Source organism: Melanostigma gelatinosum, assembly GCF_949748355.1.
Source record: "Melanostigma gelatinosum genome assembly, chromosome: 11".
NCBI lineage: Eukaryota > Metazoa > Chordata > Actinopteri > Perciformes > Zoarcidae > Melanostigma > Melanostigma gelatinosum.
Window position 1 is genome coordinate 24,085,295 of NC_136644.1, and position 21,414 is coordinate 24,106,708.

The 21,414-nt window shown below is 45.3% G+C and overlaps 2 protein-coding genes across 2 annotated transcripts; both read right to left on the bottom strand.

Annotated features, from left to right (window-relative positions):
- Positions 1–132: 132 nt before the first annotated feature.
- kif16ba (kinesin family member 16Ba) lies at positions 133–21,032 on the bottom strand. Its single transcript, XM_079278372.1, has 27 exons — positions 20,976–21,032; positions 18,754–18,823; positions 18,548–18,661; positions 17,963–18,079; positions 16,696–16,793; positions 16,205–16,314; positions 15,822–15,964; positions 15,483–15,651; positions 15,253–15,384; positions 14,912–15,087; positions 14,586–14,651; positions 14,350–14,409; positions 14,066–14,185; positions 13,688–13,739; positions 12,641–12,778; positions 12,408–12,490; positions 12,241–12,329; positions 10,355–10,408; positions 8,815–10,146; positions 8,506–8,664; positions 8,215–8,323; positions 7,737–7,784; positions 7,383–7,430; positions 3,779–3,901; positions 3,557–3,646; positions 3,385–3,468; positions 133–3,266 (listed from the first exon to the last, which is right to left on the bottom strand). The coding sequence occupies exons 1-27, from the start codon at positions 21,020–21,022 to the stop codon at positions 3,105–3,107; spliced, it is 3,993 nt and encodes a 1,330-aa protein (XP_079134498.1). The 5' UTR covers positions 21,023–21,032; the 3' UTR covers positions 133–3,104.
- LOC306784524 (uncharacterized protein) lies at positions 4,636–6,177 on the bottom strand (the record flags this gene model as incomplete). The annotated part of the gene is made up of 1 exon (XM_079278560.1): positions 4,636–6,177. The coding sequence occupies one exon, from the start codon at positions 6,175–6,177 to the stop codon at positions 4,636–4,638; it is 1,542 nt and encodes a 513-aa protein (XP_079134686.1).
- Positions 21,033–21,414: the final 382 nt, after the last annotated feature.

A 21,414-nucleotide genomic window follows, 5' to 3' on the forward strand; every position in this document is an offset into this window, starting at 1 on the left:
ATTTAAACCATTGTCCGACATAACACTGGTACTAGGTTACTAGTACCCCCCCCCCCTCCTTCAACATTGCTTTTGCTGTAATTGTTCAACTGGGGGGCAAACAAAACCAGTCTGAATGTTGTACATTCCCTTTACTGACATTCAATGTCAACAGTTTACATTACATACAAGCATATTGTGTAGAAAACTTATGCACATCAACATTTACACTTTATATACACACACACAACGTATGGCTTATGGAACAAGAACAAAGCAGTGAGTGTCGTCTCTCCATGCAGCTGCTAACAGTGAGGCTCAGGAAGACTTCAGGATCGAATCGCTCGACACGGTTTTGGGGAATATAAAAACTCAATCGGTTCTGAGCTGCCAGTGGCAGGAAATATTCCCTCCGAGTGAATTATTTGAATCTACGTACTTTACCGAGTGGAAAAACACGTATTTGTATTTGACCGGTCAAAGATGCGTTTGAATTTGTGCCGATACAGACAGAAAAACGGCCGTGAGTAAAACACGTCACCTTCTGAGGCTGTGGCTCCTCGGGACCGTCCAACAACTCCGCCATTCTTGTCTTTCAATATTTTTTCTTCAAATATCCACGTAATGTAATTTTAATGACCACGCTGTTGTTCAAAAGTGAGTATTCGTGCGATAACGATGAGTCAAATAAAATGATTGGCGCACAGACGAGGGCTAACGGGAGAAAATATCTTCCTGTATTTTCAAACTAGCTTCATGAACGCACCCTCCGAAATCCCCAAATGTCCTTTCAGGTCAAACCTAAAATAAGACAAATGGCAAAGAGGACAGATCACGGCAGTAGACAGCCTACGGTGTGAAACCGCCACAGGGCACGTTTGAACTTTTGCCATCGGTCAGTGTTACTTGTTCAACGGTTCATTCAACTTCTGAGTGAGTCTTTGTCTTACAGTTTCTATCAGCGACCACAACGGTTCTGACATTTGACTGATAAGTACGGTGTAGTTTCCATTAAAACATCGTAGTAACAGAGCCTCCAAATATTGTTCTTCTATCAAAGTACAATCAGAATAATAAACATGAATTTCAAATATACAGAACGTTACAACAGTTCTTTAAACACAACCTAGTGGATTGCACTCTCTTACAGCTGCTCCTCCATTTGTACAGTAGATAAAAGGTGGACACGTTGTTATAAACATGTCAATAAAATGCAGTGGAACTATAACTGCTATTTTTCTGGATACTGTTCGGAGTCATTGGTGTCGATATTATCGAGCAGCTTAAAGTCAACGTAGGGCACTGATGGTAGCTTAGAGGACAGGATGTTATTGTTCTTCCTGTTCATACCGGACAGTAAAGAGATTCCTTCTAAATGTGAGCTGTGGAGGAAAAAAAACAAGACAAAACAAGAGAGTATCTTTCAAAGTTAAAGTCGCACCACTCCGCGTTTCCCTGTGTCGCTGCTGTGGACAGATATTAAAGAAGAAGAGGCTTCGGTACTAAAGATACTTAAAGGGCCAGTGTGTAGGATTTGGCAGCATCTCGTGGTGAGGATGCAGAGTGTGACCAACTGAAACTTCTCCAGTGTGTCGGAGAACTACGGGGGGCCGACGCTAAAGCGTAAATATCATCTAGATTCAGTGTTTGGCTTCTGTAGGAACATGGCAGCCGACTCCGTACGTAGATAATAAAACGGCTCATTCCCAAGTCACCAAAAGACGACGATTCGTATTTTCAGGTGATAGAAAACGTACTTAATTAACATGATACTCCATTTCTGCCAATAGATCCCCCTAAACGCTACGCACTGTTCCTTTAATTTGTCCATTCTTGTGCAGAATGACGACTGGATTTAGTCGTCCATCACTAGCAGTGAAACACATGATCTCTTACTGTCCAGTATGAACAGGATGATTGAGGATCACAGCAAGAAAAAGCTGTGATGATGTTCATGCGTTCACCTGACTCTGAAGCATTGTGAGCCCGCCTAACGGTCATGTGAGTGTTTTAGCTTCACTTCCACAGTTAAAGTTGTTTTTGTCTGCTCTTCTTTAACTACAAACAAGATTCATTTGATTTTTTTGGACTTCAGCTTCGTGACACTCCGTCTCCGTATTATTCACTCTCCCGTTAAGTCGGACACATTCACGCATGAGTTTCGCTGCGATCTCCAGCCGCACACAAACACAAAGACTGTCGTGTAGTTTGCAGAGACGGATTGTGTTCAATGTTTATTTATACCCGCATCAGAACCGGGACTTCACATCCTTTGTGTCAGTGAACAAAAGCCGAGCGTAACCGGATCGTCACACTAAGTGCTCTGTAGCGTTCAGTCGTTCTCAGACTCAAACCCGTGTTAGTGCCTCGCTCTGCCCACTGACAGGAAATGAAAAGTCAGGGTCCATGGTGTTATTGAACTACAATTAATCATCATTGCCATTATGGATTCCTTTTTTTTCTGTCGATAAATTGAATGTTTATCTGTAAAATTCCATAAATGAGAGAAAAATGCCCAAAATAACCTCCCAGAGCCAAAGCTAACATCTTCAAATGCATTGTTTTTTTTAACAGTCCAAAGATAATCTGCATATAATGACATTAAACAGCAAAGAAAAACAGCAAATCTTCACATTTAAGACGCTGAATCAAGTGAAAGTTTTGGCATTTTTCTTTGATAAATAACTTTTTTGCTGACGGACCGTTTACAGGACGACCTAATTGTGTCAGCGGCTTCACAGGGAACTGAACCCCCAAACAACGGCAGCGTTAATGTCTTTGTTCTACTTTTAGTGCGGTCACTACATGAGCGAGTTTCCATAAATATCAGAGCTGCATGTAAATATATTTAATATAGCCGTTTATTGCTATAACGTAGAAATGAAACTCTTTAAAACAGAGTGCTGAATATCCGACTTTAACCTTTGTGATGAAGTTTCTACATGAACAAACAGCTGACGAGCACCCGACACGTCTTCGTCGTGGCGAGGAAACTGACCTGCAACTTTTACCTTTCTTTGACCGATTCTCCCGAGCTGAGGCCCCGGAGAAAAGGCACCGAGCCGCTTCTTTTTGTTCGTTTTTGTTTTCCCTTTTAGTTTTTGGAGTTCATTTTCACGGTCGGGTCAGCCGGTGCCGTGGCTGCTGTACTCGAAGACGCCCTTCTTGAAGAACGGCGAGAACTCACAGATGGCGTGTTTGGTGAGATGGAAACCGCCGTCTGCGTCGGCTCTGAGAGGAGAGCTGGAGGACGACAGCATCACCCGGAACAAGTTCCTCAGATAACGCTGTAAAATACAAGTAGAGTCACCCTCCTACTTCCAAACCTCCAACATTTCTACTTCTTTGAAAACAGGATGATTTGTCTCTCGCTGTGTGAATGAAACCGTATTTCAAATGTCTGACCTCCAAGTGGTTCCGGCGTTCAGCGACCATCCGCTCGTCTCGGTTTCCAAACAGTTTCTTGGGAGGGAACTCGAGAGCTGCCAGCTAAAGCAGAGACCAGGACGTCACACACACTTCAGGGACACTGGTGAAGCGATTCAACGGGGGAAACAGATGTAACAGTGGATCTCACCTCTGGGTATTTTAACTTGAGGCTCCTGTGCATTTCCCGGAAGCGCCTGTAGCGTCTGAACACGGTCCACATCTCATCCATCACAGTGATCTGATCAAAGAGAGAGAAAACCTTTGAACACAACGAGTGCATCAATGAAAAACGAGACCACGCATAAGAAAGATGAACAGGTGAGAACGTAAATGACTGACGATGACGAGGAAGACGGCGGAGTGAGCTCACCTTCACCTCGAACTCAAAGTGCTCGTCCTTCCCCTGCCCGCGGAGAACGTAGCGAGGAATGCTGATTTTAACGGGCTCCCGAAGGCCGTCGCAGCTCGTCCCGAGAGGACGGCAGACCAGGTGCTGCAGAGGAAGTCACCGGGAGGACGGGGGAGAAGACGGAAACAGAGAAGAAGAAAGACGGTGGAGGGTAAAGGGTTGACTCCGAAAAAAACACACAATCACAATCATTTTCATGAACTTGATTTGAGAATGATTAACAGTCAATGGGAATCACAGAAAGTTCAATCTTTATTATCTTGTTAACACAATTAACATGTTCTCACTGCACATTTGAAGACACATTAAACATTATTACTTAATATATTAATCATATTTCATCTGTAATCACTTCACATCATGACAAATCCTCCCGTTTTCCTCAAGACATCAAATCACATCATTGTTATCGAAATGCAAGCTGCTCAATTTTAGACCAAACCGCGAATAAGTAGAATCATAAATTTCCCTTTAAACCAAATACGATAAAAAAATACAAACATGAATAATCAAGAATCGTCAACGTGACTAAAAACAATAAACAAGTGGTTTGAACTTTCCTAAATACATAAAAACTGATTATATTAATTTATTCATTATGACTACATATAAACTAGAGGAAATGACAGTGAACACACATCACATCAACATGATCTGTCATTGTTGTTTTCATCTCAAAAGACAATCTTTAGTATCTTTACATTTGACTCAGAAGTTCCGAGGATGAATCACCTTTTAAGACACAGGTAGGTGCATTGCAGGTAAAATACAACTGTAAAACTGTAAAATACAGGTAGAACTTCCTTTTGGTGAGCTACTCAGGTAGACAGATGATTAATCAACATCACAGCTTCTGAGGTAGAACCAAACGATAACTTCCAGGAATCGCTCGGACGCCTGCGATCAGAGACGGGGGGCACTTCGGTGGAGCGTCGCCTGGACTCCACCCTCTTTGCTCGCGTTTGTGGTTTGAGAGTCGTGAACGTGATGTCGACCACAAGGCAGCTGTCATTCGTCCTCACAAACAGGCATCCGATATCTGAACGCTTGCGGACTTCGAGTCCTCGAAACTGGGGCTGGACGGGGACCAGACTGGAGCCCCGCGGCACCGGGTGAAAGACGCCGTCCTCCTGGAGAAGAGCCAAGTGAGTGTCCGTCAGGAGGAACTGAAAAATGGCGCCCGGATGCACGCGGGTAGAGTTCTTGACTTTGACGCTGGTGTAGAGCAGAGGACAAACGTGTGCCAGAGACGGTTTGCCAGGACCGTCCATGTTCCCGTGGACGATGTAGAGCAGGTCTGCGAGGACCCGCTTGAATCTGGAGGCGACGTGAAGGCCGTTGTCCAGGAAGATGTCAGGAACGCTCGACGTCCAATCCAGAGAGAGCACCATGAGGTCACCAGAGAGTAGCGGGTGATCTTCAGTCCCTTCAGGGACGTTTTCAGGAGAAAGAAGCTTCAGTAAAGCTTTGCAGAACTCCTGAGTGAGCGCTTTACTGTGGGTAAATACGACCAAGACGGGGTCTTCGGTGCAGCCAATTAGGCGAACGTGCTGCCCTGCCAAACTAATCTGGACCTTCTTGATTTCCAGGAGGTTCAAATGGTGACGAATAGCTACGGTGTCATCTGAATTTGTTCCACTTGACAGCACTGTTATGTCCTTTTCTGACAAAAGCAAGCACCCAGGATTTGGGATCGGCTGCTTGATGTTCGCCGTTTGGAGCCAGAAGATACTCACAAGCTTGTTGACTGTTGCTCGAGGGGTCAGAGATTCCAACTTTTCCAGCATCTTCTGGGATGAAAGTGACTGTAGCTGGGACAAGGCTGGAGGCAGCTGGACCAGCCTCTGATGAAACACTTCAGCACATGTGTTTTTGAGAGACAACACAGACCCCTCAGGCCATCCCGTGACGCCCGGGATCGCAGACGTGCCGCAATTCTGAGGAAGACTAAGGGCGCAATCCTTTGACAGATCAACCAATGCGACTTTGTTTTCTGGAAGGATGCAAGGTTCTGGCTCCGGTTTGAGCTGCATTCGATGAATCAGTGGCAGCTCCTTGGACATCATGGTCACATACTGAGAGAGCACAACCTTCATATCATCCAGTCGTACATTCCAAATTATGTCCCGTGTGCCCTGTAGCTTTCGACCAGCGTCTTGGTACGCTTCGGACAGCTTTCCAGTAAAATACCCCAAAGCGAAGCTCCTGTTGGCTGCCACTTTATCAGTTTCTGTGCCTCTCTCTTGTGTTATTTGACCATTAACGGATTCCTTTGACTCCTGCTTGAAATCGATGCAACCACCGTCAGAGTTCTGCAACTTTGACGACTGATCATTGGAAGGTTCTGCATCGTTTACCATCCCTGGGTCACATGTTTGGTGCTTGCTTGCTGCATCTTCAACCTTTCCATCATCATTGGGAACACGGCAGGCAGAATTGTTTCTTCTTCCATCAGTGATATTCTTGTTTTCATCAATTCTGTTGGTCTCTGAGTTTGCAGATGTGCCGGACATCTTGTGTTGCCCAATGCCACAATGATCAAGTTCGCAAACATCTCGGCCCACTTCTCCTGGAGGGATACGCACTCTTCTTTGCCACCAATAGGTTTTTTCACCATCTTTGTGAGGCACTTCCTCTTTCTTAATCAAGACTTTAGCTGTGGATTCTAGTTTGTCTTCTCTGTGAATCTTTAAGAGGTTGTGCTCTGGTTCTTCCAACATGTTTTCCTGGATGTGAAGAGGGGATTTTGCCTCGAGGATCGGGGCAGGCAGCAAGCTAGACCACAACCCGCAGGCTTTCTGTGTGCACAAGGGGGGGGAGTCCATGACTACATCGTCAAGAAGGACGTGAAGCCTCTTTGAATAACACTGAAGTCCGTAATCCACCCCATTGAGAATTAGAGTTCCTCCATCACCAGCACAGGCGAGTTGTAAGTGATTCAAAATTAACATTGTGAAGAGGTTTGGCATGCAAATTAGGATGACAAGTGTACAAAAATAAATTCTTTCTAAATTCTAATCAAACGTGGGCAAGGTGGCCTTTGCAAATAATTATGATGAGGATCTATTGCTGTGACTAGACAGATGGTTTTTACAGATCTACATTTAGTTTGTAGGTTTCTGCCATGTTTGATTCCACTTCGTCTGAACTGAAGGACTGTGGGCTGAAATATTAGGTTTTCGATCATTTCAAGGTGTTCTGTTGTCTGTTCACTCTGCTTTCCATGCGTCAGTTTGCTGCCGTGCTGAAGAGGAGAACGGGCTTCCTTCCTTCGGGTCTGACAATAATAACGAACAGAGTCGCCAAATTTTCAAGACCAACACGAGTCACATAAATAGATAAGAAAAACACGCATCCGTCTGTGTTTGGTAAAATTAACAATATAAATAGAACCGCAGTCATCATTTCTGTGAAAATTACATGGAATTTGTATAATTATGAGGAATCATGCTCAGATTTTTCTTGTGTAATTTTTGTAATACAATGCAAAGATACAGAACCTCCATTGTAAATTTGATGGTTGAATTATCATAATCCCAAAACTACAATAAGATTCTGGTCTTACCTCATATTTAAGCCTCCTGGGATTCATGTTCTGAAGCTTTTCATCGTCCTGAAAAACAATGAAACTTAACATCAACTCTCCGTAACGTTAAATATCAAACATACACTGTTCATTCTTAATCTGCGAGATGTCAAGCATTTTATGAATGAATAACCCAAAGTTGTAAATTATACTTCACGATGACAGGAGAAAGGGAAAAATTAAACAAAACCAGGATCCAATACAAACCAGGCGGAGAAGAACCCAATTAAAGGAGCTACAAACCAAACAGACGTGTGAATGAGTCGATCCATAAATCATGCAGATTACAGAGCAGGGAAAGTCTCACACAGAGCAGGATGATCCCGTTCTTACCTCGTCTGTTAATCTAACAGCGCTACAGTCAAAAGCTTCTTCCTCCTCCTGCAGGGTTAAAGAGCTGAATATCAGTTCTACACAGAGAAAGACGCTTCACCGGATCTGCTGGATTTCTTTATTCTCGCTTTGCTTTTAAAGAGCAAAATACACATTTTAGAGTAAAGCTAATGAGTGTTAAGACCGTGTTGTTTTTCGCGTCTGACCCGTTACAGACCTTGTTTTTATTCACCATGACCATAAAAACAGAGACTAACGGCAGCGTCTGGCTCCTGAGACGCTGAAAGCAATGTTTGCTTGAAATATGTGGATGTTTTAATGTATGACTGATGTTCAGTGTTCATCAGACTGAAGGTCTGTGGGGAGAAACTGCTCTCGAGTCAGCTGGTTGGGTAAACAACAACAACAACAGAAATCAGCAGCACCTCACAGGTTAAACAAAGTAAGAAAGTGAAGGAGTGTGAGGGACATTTCTTACCCTGAGCGACTCGCAGGACAGAGACAGATCCAAGTTGCTGCTGCTGCCATTGAGATGATTCATCTTGCGTAACCTTCTTTGGACTTCCTCTTCAATGTACGCATTTATCCTAGAAGCAATAAGAACGACGTTAGCTTTACAGCTTCTGGCTGTAGGATAAACGGTGTCGTTTTGGCGATTGTTTTAAGAGAACATGCTTTTCCATCCCGCCGGCGGGTTTTCGGGTCCAGAGGGTGAATGTTTGTGGGACAAAAACATGAACGCAGCAGAGCACACTGAGTAACGGTGTACCTGTCGTCTGACAGCGGCAGCAGAGGGCTCACACTCTGCATGTGGCTGACCGGCGAGCTGCTGTGACTCGTCTTCTCATCGTTACTGACGGAGTGAGTCCTGTTGTTCTCCTCCCCCTCGCTGATCCTCCGTCTCAGCTTCTGGATCTCCCGCTCAACTCTGGAGAGAAGTGGGAACATCAAACCGAACCAAAGCGAGGATGTTCTCGTTCCTCAGTTGAACGCATTCATTCATTTAGTAATTTAGCTTCTTCAATGCACAATGGTGTTGTTGTTTATTATATGTATATGCTTTCTTAAAGGCTCTGACCTCTGCTGGTCCAGGTTCGTGATGGCCGAGCTCTTGTGTCGCTGCTCCTCGGTGTCGGGCACCAGGGAGACGCTGCGCCTCAGGGCCGAGTGCCTCCTCTCCAGCCGGGCCACCGCCTGCTCCATCGCCTCCTTCTGCTGCTTCTCCTTGGACTCCAGGATCTCCTTCTCCTTCCTCCTCACCTTCTCCTCCTGCCGTGCCACGTTGGCCGTGAACTCGTAGGTCTCCTGGAGCTGCTGGAGCTGCTGGGCGCCGTGCCGGTGGAGGTTCAGTTTCTCCTCTTTGTCCTCCAGCTCCTTCTCCACCTGGAACAGCGTGTTGTCGAGCCCCGGTGGGCTGTCGCAGTTCCCGTTGCTGCCGCCGCCGCTGCGCTCCAGCATCTCGGCGGCTCTCTGCTTCTCCTCGGCCAGCGCGGGGAGAAGGCTGTCGGCCACGCTGGCCAGTTGGCGCTCCTTGAACTGCAGTCTTTGCTCCGCTTGTTTGACCAGCTGCTCCTCCTGGCAGACGCCCGTGGCGTCCTGCGCCCCTTTCTCCTGCGTCTCCTTCAGCTGCTGATGTCGCTCTTTGAGGCCATGGGTGAGGTGCAGCAGTGCATTGCGCTCGGCGGCGACCTCTTTCTCCAGGCGATCCCTCTGCTGCCGGAGCCCCTCCTCCAGCCGGCCCAGTTCCTTCACCTGCGCCTCCTTGAAGTCCGTGTATCGTGCCTGGGCGGACCTCGCCTCCTCGCTGGCATCCTCCGCATCTGGCCGCTCAGCAGTCTCTTTGGCGCGGAGGAGTGCTTCTCTGATCTCAGCCAGGGCTCGGCGTTCCTCCTCCAGGCGGCCGGCATCCTCCCGGGTCAGCAGGGTGGTGGCTGCCTCGTGTTTCTCTCTCAGCTGCTCCTCCAGCCGCCCCACCAGGCTCAGCTGCTCGCGCTCCTGCTCCTCCAGCCGCCGCCGCTCGGTCTCCAGGCGAACCTTCTGCTCCTCGCGCTCCCTCTTCAGTCTCTCCAGCTCGCGGTAGATCTCGGTCTGCTCGGCAGCCTCCAGCTGCCGCCGCTGCTCCTCATCCGGCTGCTCCTCTGCTTCCCCCCCCGGCTGCTGTTTGCCCTGCTGGGGGTCCTCCCCCTGGATCTCCGAGCGTCTCTCCTCCTCAAAGCGCTCCTTCTCGGCCAGGAAGTCTCGCAGGCGGCTCTCGATGTCCTGGCTGCGGCGGCGGAGGCTCTCCTCCTGATGGAGGATCCGCTGCTGCACCTCCTCAGACTCCTTACGCTGACTCTCCACCTCCTGCTGGAGGAGCTCCAGGTCTGCCTTCTCACTCTGGTGCTTTACCTCCATCTCTTTGATCAGCCTCCTACAGCAAAGTGGGGCATGTTTTTACATGTAATGTAACATTATGATATCTTAACAGTTGTTTGGTGATGACTTGAGCTTCAAAAGTATTTCTGAATTGTATTTATGTATTATTTAAAGGGTGGCATCTGGTTAAATACTCATAACATTTCATATCTTCTGCTGACAACTCTAACCGGACAAAAAATCAATTGAATTTATTCTTGTACCTTTTCAGCTCCAGTTTTTCCAGCTCTTCTCGCTGCTGTCTCTCAAACTCCAGCCTGAAAACACGAAAACCTTCATCACCGTGTTTTTTTTTAACTCATTAAAAAAAATAAACAAATACACACACACACACACACACTCAACAACACAACTAGTAAAGTGCATTCAGTGAAAGTAGCATCAACACAGAATGACTTCAAATGAAATGCCAGGCGATGTGACAAAAAGCAACGAAACGTTCTCTACTCTCAGACGTCTAAATGGAGACAGAAGCAGCAAGATGGCGTGCAAAATAATAATTTAAAAAATAATACAATGAGGGTTTAGGTTGAGAGACTTGACATGTCAACATATGTCTTTGTGTCAAAGACGGGACAGTTAAGACAGGAAGTGGACGGCTGAGTCTACCTGAGGAAGACGGGGCCCTTCTCAGTGAAGAGACTGTCAACAGGACGGGGTTGATAAGAGTTAATTCACTGACACAGCGAGTGCACAGATGAAAGGAAAGTGTGCGCTTACTAATCTACTGCTGCCTACGAAGAGAGCGGACACCAACCAAACAAAGCTCTCTTCACATTTGTGCAAAAAACAATCCTTGAATCACTTCATTTATATTCAACAACAGTTAAACAGATTCCACGGAGAACAAAGGGCTCAAATTCATGAACAATGTTTAACAATTAGAGGAAACATTTGTCCTGAAGGTGGCAATAAAGCTCAGGGGGGTTCATCCTCATATGAAAAATGTATATAACATTTCATAATCACAATCATATTACATTCCAGCAATTACAGATGACAGATACCTGAAGGTGGCACTAACGGTAAACCCATGAGGTGGTTCATCCTCTCGGGAGCATGAATACTCTCAGTAAATATAGAAACCTGTTCATTAAACTTTGTTTAAACGTGATGAAAGACTCGGCCTGCTGGTGGCGTAAAGCAAAGGAAAACATTTCAGTCAATCGGTATTCTCACAACATATATGGCTGCCATTATTCTATACTTTCCTTGTTGTCAACAAATCTCATGTTCAGACCAAAAGCAACAACACTTTGACTTCCTGTCTGTGGCTCTTAGCGCCAAGACCGGTGTTGCAAAATTAAAGAAACTCTTGATGGACACGACAGACCCCAGGAAAGCCTCAATAGCAACATTTTAAAATGATAAGACAATTATTTGTCACTTACATTTGCCACTAAAATGTCTCTTAAAAGCTGACTAATACTCAGCAGTTTACATCGTTCAAACTGCAAAAACATGTCTTCACGAATATGAATAGTGAGTGTGAGAGGCGCTCATTGGACCCCCCCCCCCCCCCCCCCTTTTGGACAAATTTGATCGAGTGCATTTTGTGGGAACCTGAATTCAGGACGGCAATGAGAAGAAGCCAAAGCGAGGTCTGCACGTTGGGTCTGAGCGCGTGCATGCGTGTCCGGTTAGCGGGAGAGAGCCGAGTGTGCTGTGCGTATGTTCTGTTGTAGTGTAGTTTTGTGTGAGTGGCCTTATCGTTTACGAGTCTCAGTCACGAGTTTGCAAAGTGTGTTCAGCCTCGTTGGCCTGCATCCATGAAATCGTGAATATTGTGTGTCGAAGTATCACTAAAACATATTGGTGGAGCGATCTGTCACATACCTGTGAATCCTGAACTTCATTCATTTTGCACTAATAGTGGGACTTTCTTTCAGCCACATTTTGTTGTGTATTCTATTCTTTGGCGGTTCTGTATGAATGCAGATTAACTAACTCGATCAGAAGCCGAACATCAGCTCTGACAGATGGAGCATCTCGAGTCCTGGGGGGGCTTCGATGCAGAGGGGAGATGCGCTGCAGGGTCTGAGCTGAGAACCACATGCAGCTGATATTATCAGTGAATTCATGAGCTCACCCGGGGTTGTAGAGCATCACGGTGGACAGGCTTTCACAGGACCTGGACAGATCCGTCATAGAGAGGCTGAATGTAGAGAGCAGGCCACTCTGAAAGGTTAAAGGTCGACAACATTACCGCAGGTTTCCTTCAAGGTCTCTAAAGAGGTTAACGGTGCAGAGTCTAACCTTTCGTTTCTCCCTCAGCTTGGCCGCCTCCTTCGGATGGTTGAACCGAAACATGTTTGTTCTGCCGAGCAGAATAACAGCACCTGGAAACACCACAAACAACAGATTCCTCTTTCACCCTCTGATGATTCAAACATGTTCTCAAGTTTCACAGCGAGTGCAGCTTTAGAAGAAGAGACTTTAAGACGACTGATGCGTCTTGATTTCTCCTCGGACGTCCTCGCGGCGCTCACCTTGGTTGAGCTGCGACGACGCCGTCACCTGAACTCCGTTTACTGAACACTGAGCTCCGCCGAGTGGCACCAGAGTCACTTTACCGTTCTGGTTCTGAAACATACAGTGCTCACTCTCCAGGTCCAGACCGTGCAGGACTGCAGGAGGACGAAACAACACATGAATGCTACTCTCTGCCAAAAACAACAACAACAACAACAACAACTTCTGCACAGTAGCAATAGTGAGTTATCGAGCTCTTCTGTAAAAGAAGAGAAAAGAACATTCTTATAGGAAAACAAATAAAAATCTCTCGTTAAGAGTGAATATACGGCTCAACATACATGTTCTAGAAAATAAATAGTGTAAAGTAGAGATTTAAAACTATAATTTAGCATTTTTGTAACATTTCTTTCATGGAAAACTGAAATTAAATTGTATGGTCATGATAAAATATTAACTATTAAATAACTCACATTTTCTCATAAACTGCACCAAGTTACAGAACCTTCACTCAAACAAAGCCACATCAAATGTGAGTTTTATGTCCTTATGACACACCGGTGACGTGTGTGTGTGTGTGTGTGTGTGTGTGTGTGTGTGTGTGTGTGTGTGTGTGTGTGTGTGTGTGTGTGAGAGACGTAGAACCATCATGCTGCACATGTGTGTTAATCTGATGTCAACAAAATCTGTTTTATGACACCGATCGGCCGATCAGCTGACGGTTTCGACCGGTGGCCGATCGATCGGTGCATCTGTAACTTTAAGTGGGTCATGAACACTTTTGAAGAAGTTAGTTTTATTGTAGTTTCTCCATCGGAGGCTAAAATCATCTTTTGGGGAAAAGAAAAAACATTGTTTAACTTTGATATAACAACTACTGGAACATGACAAGTATGGAAAGTAATGTTTTCCTTATTTTATCTCTGCTTTTCTGTGATTTATGTGATGAGCCGGTGTAAAAAGGCCGTTCTTGTTTGTTAACACGGCTTCTCTTCCCCCGCAGCTTGTTGAAAGTCCTCCCTGCTGGTTGTTGATGTAAAAACAGGCTCATATGACAAACTCACTGATGTCCTGCTCTCTGGACGCGTCCTCTCGGCCCAGGTACGTCCGGCCCTCCTGAGGTTCAGAGGGAAAAAAGAAAGAAGTTTAGAAGTCGATCGCAAACAGAAGGACACTTCATTCTGCTCGGGTAAATTCATTTTCAATTCGTGATTGCTAGGTGTACTCGGTTTACTTTTCCAATCTTTTTCTGAAGTGGAAATGTTTTAAGTTGTGTTTTTTGTTGTCAGCATTCTTGATATTTCCTCTCTTTAGTTTTTGACCCTGAAGAAGCTGAAGACTAGAATAAAACACTTTCTTCCGTCCAGCTCTAAGCAGATACGACACTGATACTAACTGTTAAAGTTATGCATCATATACAAGTGCTTCAGGTGACCTCTGACCTTTAGGTGGTACAGGATGATGCCGGTGCTGAGGAGGTCGTCGTCGATGCCGATGAGGTGAGGCAGCTCGGAGTCCAACACAACACCGATCCCCTCTTTCCTCAGCGCGAGAGTCTCCTCCTGCAGACGCCACAGTCACAAACAGGTGATTCACGACGCTCGCAATAAAGAGAACGCTGAACATACACACTACGCACACACCAGCAGAGATCGTTTGTGCTTTCAACATGTTTCAGTCAGACAGTCCACAAACAGTGAGCAACACGGAGGGTGAACAGACGGACCTTGAGAATGTTCTGTGTCTCGTTCCATTTGTTGGTCCACTCTTTGGTCAGCTCCAGGACCTGCAAACACACAAACACAGATAGAAACCCGACAGACACCAGCAGGTAACGGCCGTTTAACTCTTCAGCAGCGATCAACTGACGCAAAGCCACGTTCCCAGTTTACTAAAACGTCAAATAAAAAGGTGCAGTTTGCTGCAGCAGCAGTCATCGCGAGAGGAAACCGCTAAACTCACTCTGGCTTCGTTCTGGTGCAGTTTCTCCTCCATACTCAGAGCAGTGGGCGAGTCCAGGAGAGCGATCTGACACAGAAACACAAAACAGGGTCAGAAACACTGACCGGGTTGTACTTTAATATGATTAGAATAATCACGACGGCTCAAGCTCAGTTCCAGCCAGAAGGAAACATTTTATGATCCGTGTTCATTTTATCGTCGCTCTCCTTCAAACTGCTTCATCTTATTCTTTTTGTTTAATAACTTGCCTACATTTGAAGGCAGAGACGGATGCTGTGACAGCGGCAGAGCGAGACCTCCTCCCGGCCCGTCAGCGTTGTGTTTACCTGATTGCCCTGAATCAGCAGAGCCTTCAGTCGGGCGATTTCGGCGCGCAGTTCTCTGATCAGCCTGACGTTGCAGTCCTCGTTGATGGTGGGCTTGTTGATGATGTTCTTGGCTCGGTTCGCGTACCGCAGAGTGCTGAGCGTCTCGCCGTAGTTCACGTCGGCGGGGGAAACGGCTGCGAAGAAAAGGCCGCTTTTAATTTGAAATGGATACAGGAAGTGTTAATTAACGGCAAGAAGAATCCAACAGAATGAGAAAACAAGATAAATAAAGGCCCCGAACACGATCTGAGAATTGACATTACTTGTTTTGGAAGGTTTTAAATGTCTGTATGTCTCACTGGCAATCATGATGGTCTTGGAGTTGCCGCCCAGACTGTCTTTCAGCAGCCACGTGAGCACCGAGTCTCTGTAGGGAACAAACACCGCCCTCCTCTTCAGGTTGGTGTTCACGCCGTCCTGCGTCATGTCAGCTGGAGCAGAAACAGGAAACAGACCCTTCGGTCAGCAAACATTGTGAACTGAAACACACGCACGTCGAGATACACGGGTTTCGGGTTCCGTTTCTGACCGAGAGCAGAGATGACGTTGCCGAGAGTGACCAGAGACTTGTTGATGTTTCCTCCTTCCTTCAGCCGGACGCCCGTCGCTCCGGTGGCGTCGGCTCGCTCGCTGCCGGCCAGATCGACCAGGTGGATCTTACTGACCGTCTCACTGGGCATCTCTGCATCGAACTTGGCCTGATGGAGGGAGGGAGGGAGTGGGAGGGAGGGAGGGAGGGGGAGGGAGGGGTTGAGTGATACGAGATGAAATCACGGCTCATTTCAGTCTAAAATCCTGTGAATTTCTTTGTTCATTTCATACTGTTGAGAAATGATTTACGGTCTGAAGTCAGTAAATTCTTTCTGACCTGTGTGAAGTTGAGGGTGAAGATGGCGTGCGAGCGGCTGCTGACGTCGTTCATGTCGGTGCTGGCGGTGGTGCGGTTGATGTTTCCGGCCTCCATCAGCTCCTCCACGTCGCTGTAGTTCTGCACCAGGTGTTTGGACAGATCTGAGACCAGGAGGGACGGGGTCAGGTTACAGGACGTCGACACGTGAACAAAACGCTGAGAAAACATGATTATGTGGGTACGCAATCACTTAAAACTACTACAAGACTGTCTGATACACACACATGTTCCCTTGACTGTCCCTGAAAAACACAGTAAAACTGAAATGAAAGCAGGATAAATTAAAAACTAGATTATTATACAGAAAGAAGGGCTCTCCAGCAGTGCTGTCTCAGTCTCACCTTCTACATACGGTCCGTTTTTCGGGTGCTCCCTGACTCTGAGGTTGTAGGTCTGACTGGATTTCCTCCTCAGCAGGTCTCTCACCCTCTCGTTGTAGATCTCCAGGTAGCTGAAGGCACAAACCAGAGGAAAACATGGCTGCAATCACAACGTAGTCCTCTGCACCTCAAGTTTCTTCTCTTACAATAACGACTGTTTTCTCAAACACGAGGCTACATTTCCTCTGGAATATATTTCTTCCCGATGCAAGCTGGAGTCGCTACGGAGCTCTCCGTCAACGTGGGAGCAAGAGGAAAGATGAAGGACACCGCTGTCGATCAGACAAAACAACGGCTCGTGTATAACAAATATCACATCTGTGGATTTAGATCCAACAAGACGCTTCTTGCCCGCTGAGCACCTGTGCTTCTGTTTGGGTGTTATTGAAGTCTGACAGCTGAGAGCTGGTGCAGATGTGGAAAATAGAAACCGGCCGGCCGGTCCGGCTCACCTGACTTCCGTACGAAACGAAGCTTCATCCCATCGAGACGCCGCGGCGATGCGACTGAACAAACCTTCACAGAACCTCGGGATCAGACCTGCGTCCCCCTAAACAACAACAACACACACACAAAGTTCAGACGTAGAAACACACAGGCTCAAAGGTGTATGAGGCTCAGTGAGGTCGTGGTGAGAATAACATTTACAAGTCGTGATTAAATGATGACGTACGAGGCCGACAGCATTTTAAAGACGTGTTTTACGAAACACATTTTTATATATTCTTCTGCATCATGGCGTCTCCTGCCTCCCTCCCGTGAAGGACCTTGTTGATGTTGTTCTGTCCGTGTGTTTGCTCTCCTCTCACATCTCTGCACACCAGTGTTATCTCAGAGGAGCCGGCTGCAGGTTTATCATTGACAGCGTGGCTGCTGATCCATCAGATAAGATCAAACAATAAAACCTGACGCGGCTGCGTCTGGAGTCGGACTCGTCTCCCTGAGAACGGATCATGTGACCTGCTGACACTTCAAACATGTCCGCTGAGGTCATGTCCTCCATTACTTTTACGCATTTGGAGAGGTAGGGGGGGGGAAAGAGGTTATTTTAGAGTAAAACATCTAGATTTGATTTTTAAGCTCACAATAAAGAGATAAATGAAGCGTTGATTTATGATGAAATGATTTACGTCTTCAGTAGGAACCAATGAGCTCGGAGCTGAGAGACACAGACAGGAAGTCAAAGTATTGAGGGACGGACTAACACGTTGTTGGTTTTGGTCTTTTCATGGGATTTCTGACAGTATGAAACAAAGAAAACATCACCAGCTTTGTCCTCAACTGAGTACGTAAAATGAAAATACTTCCAACGTGTCTGGTCTAATGTGTCGGAGGTGTGTTGGGACACTAACTCACGAAGTCCAGCAGAGCAAACAAACAGTGAATCAATTCATCGTGGAAGTTATTAAACCCCAAACATCACACGGTGATGATTTTATTTTCTTTTTCTTATAAATGACAGGAAACTGAAGATCTTCATATCTTTTGGACAAAATAAGCAGTTTGAAGCCTCCAAGTTGTGAAAGACATGTTTCACTATTACACCTCAAAGACTTAATGATTTATAGAGAAAGTAATCAACAGATTAACGGTCAGCTAAACTCGACTGGAGCCTTCAGTGATGAGTTCAGCAGACGGATCAATAGTTGGGACAGTGCCTCTGATCTCTCTGTGGTCTGCGGCGTGAGTGTTAGATATGTTGAGTTAGTTTTGTCTCACTGGATTCCCCATCATGGTGTAGGACTTCCCGGAGCCGGTCTGACCGTAGGCGAAGACGCAGGCGTTGTAGCCCTCGAACGCCGCCCGCAGCACGTCTGAGCCCAGATCTTTGAAAACCTGCAAATGAAAACGAGAAAAGAGGTTTTTTTATTGCTGCCGAGACTTTTTTCAAGGTTTCTCGGTCGACTTGTTAAAACATTTCACTCCAGGTTTGAGACTCGGTATTGATGTTGCAGAGCTGTAATGAGATATGTCAGAGCTCAGTAAACACACACACAGTCTAACAGCAACGAGCTGCGTAGCCCCAGAAATCCAAACGTCTTCATATCAATAATCCCCCAAAAAGAACGAGAGATTTGCAAGGCAGGATTGGGGGAAACTAGCCAGATTAACCTTGTGAACCCCAGGATGGTGCTAAAAACGAATTGCTGAGAAAATGATTTCCATTTGGGATAAACATGTTTGTGCGTTTCGGCACTACAGTTCCCATCATGCTTGAAGTTGTTTTAAATGTAACATGACAGTAAATGTGTTTTTTATCTACGCTTAAAACCTGCTGAGTAAACACAAACGGCTGTTCTTCACCTTTTCCTGGGAGACGAACGTGGAGCTCTTACAGTCCGCGGAGTCGTAGGAGAAGTCGTACGTGAACGTTTTGGTTCGATCCCTCGTCGAGTCGGCCGCGATGCCGTCGGGGATCTTTGGAGAGCACGACATTAAAACAAGACACAGCTTCAGCTACACGGCGTTACGATGGCAGTCTGAATCACATACGGTGGGAACAGTCTTACCCTGAGGTTGGTGATGGAGGTCTTGGTTCCCTCCATCCTGATGATGGATTTTGCGGTCAAGTCCTTCTCCCTGAAAAAGATCAATAATGTTTCTGTAAGAACACAGGAAGAGACTTCAGGATCTGTGAACTTCATCAGGTCAGCGTTCAGAGACTTTTGTTTCTGTTCATGTGAGAGTTAATCAATCAACCTTTTACCAAAAATACCAGGAGACTAACCCATATAACAGGTATAAACATACAGCTGAATGGACATACTGCATATATTTGTGTGCTTGTTATAGTTATATACCGGTAGTTATATAACAGCCTTGTTGTCAGCTGTTTGTTCATTTCCATCTTTCTTGTTCTTGAAATGTGTCCAAGTACACCGAGAGCAACTTAGAACCAGAGTCACATTTCTTTATGTGTCCACATACTTCTTGTTGTTGGTATTGCTGAATCGTTTGTGCTGAAGCTCCATCAAACTTGAAAAAAGTGTTTCAATAGCGTCAGACGTATAAAACCATGTCCAATATCACCAGCTATTTATACTGTAACACAGGTCAAAATAAATAAACTACATCCAACTGTGAGGTTACTGTAGACGTCCGATCATTTATTTTACACACACACTTCTCTGTGATAGATATGTAAAACATAATATATGTAAACAGGAAACTCTTGCCTCCAAACTACAACTTCAAATATTCTTCAAACAGTCTGAACGAGATTGTGATGTTGAATAAAGTCACATGACTGAACATGAATTGTAAGAGCAGGGCGACATGTTTGCTTCGTATAATCATCCGTCTCCACCCCCGTTTGTTCTCAGGCTCAACCACACCCTTCATGTCGGATTTAAAGCAAAAACAGAAACGCGTCGCGTTGAATCTGCATCGACTGTGTTTAGAAGCAGACATGAAGGTGTCTGTGAAATTCTGTGGAATTTACTTTCATAGAAGATGAAGAAAATCACATTTAAGAAGCTGAAATCAGCCAATCAATCGATTATTAACTCAATCATTCTTACAGGTATTTCATTTTGATAGTGTTAGGGTATTGCAATTAAATTATTAGTTGACTAATCTCGGAGTAAATCGATAGAAAAATAATGAGGGAAACTTAAAATCATTGTTATCCCAACAATACAAAGCGTTTAATCGTTCCAGTTTCTTCTCCTTTTGTGACCGGTTTACATTTGGTATTATTTTGTGTGTCTGTGTATTAAATACAGTTTGTGTAGCGAACATAATGTGTCTGGAGCAGAGGATCACAAAGTGTTAAGCATCTGAACATGTGTCTGCTTTCTCATCTTTATTCTCAAACCAGCTACACCGGCTCTGCCTCTCAGGGACCAGAGGTGGAATGTAACTAAGTACATTTACTTAAGTACTGTGCTTAAGTACACATTTGAGGTACTTGTACTTTACTTGAGTATTTCTATTTTCTGCAACTGTAGCCTATATTTCTCCTCCACTACATCTCAGAGGTAAATATTGTACTTTTTACAATATTTGCCTGAGAGCTTTAGTTACAGTTCTTCATCTACTTCCTGTCCAGTTTAAACCTCGTATCTCCAGATGTGCTGATGTTGAATGTTTGTGATAAACTGAAGGATGAAATGTTCCTTTATTTGATGATAAAATCCTCCTACTTCTTCAGATGAATAAACTCTTTCAAAATACTATTGGATCAGCTGGAAGATGCTTCAGAACAAACCTGAAAATGTTTATATTTGATTTTAACATAAGATGATCTTATAGAATATGATGCATTGATGTAGATTACACTAGTCAACAGTGTACAAATACATCTACAGCAGTAAAATGCAACATACACATTAATGCAGCAGTAATACATGAACATCATAAAACACTGACATAACATTTTACTGCACAGTGAGAACTTTTACTTTCCATACTTTAAGTACACTGTGCTGATAATATGTAACGTTAGGTACTTTTATATGCATTTTCACAGTGTGGTAGCAGTACTTTTACTTCAGTAAATACTTATTCTACCGCTGCTCTGATCTCACCCTGCAGGCTAATAACTCTCTCTTTAAATATTAATATAACGTCATTGTTACAGTCTCAAATAATGTTGCTGAGTCCATGCATGTGATTTAAACACCATGACTCCCAGAGGCTACATCTGTATGAGCTCAGTTAGCATTGCAACAATAACAACATTCTGACATTATACCTGCAGAACGATTAAAAACAATTGTCCTAAACTCACCGTCTGTTCATGGGCCTGACCCGGACAGCCACCCGAACCGATGCCATTGCACATGTCCGTCCGGTCCAGTTACGTTAGTAAGTTAGCCTCGCGCTAATTAAGCTAACAGGCTAACCCGCTAGCATGAGCCACAGCGGGATAAAGAGAGCAAAAGTCGCCGCCGAGATAACCGACAGACTGCACACGAACATGTATAAACTGGACTATAGTGAGTAGAGAGAGAGAGGGAGGGGGAGAGAGAGAAAGAGAGACAGAGGGAGGGTCAACACCGTGGACAGGTGATATCGTTGTCCGGTGACACAATCTGTTGATTAGCCTGTTAGCTTTCATATGACACAAAAAAGAAGCAAAGTAACGGGGAAGCATCAGCTGATGAAAACATTACATCTGTACAGAAGCCCGGAGAGGCCAAAATACACTACTGACGGTTGAAGAAAAA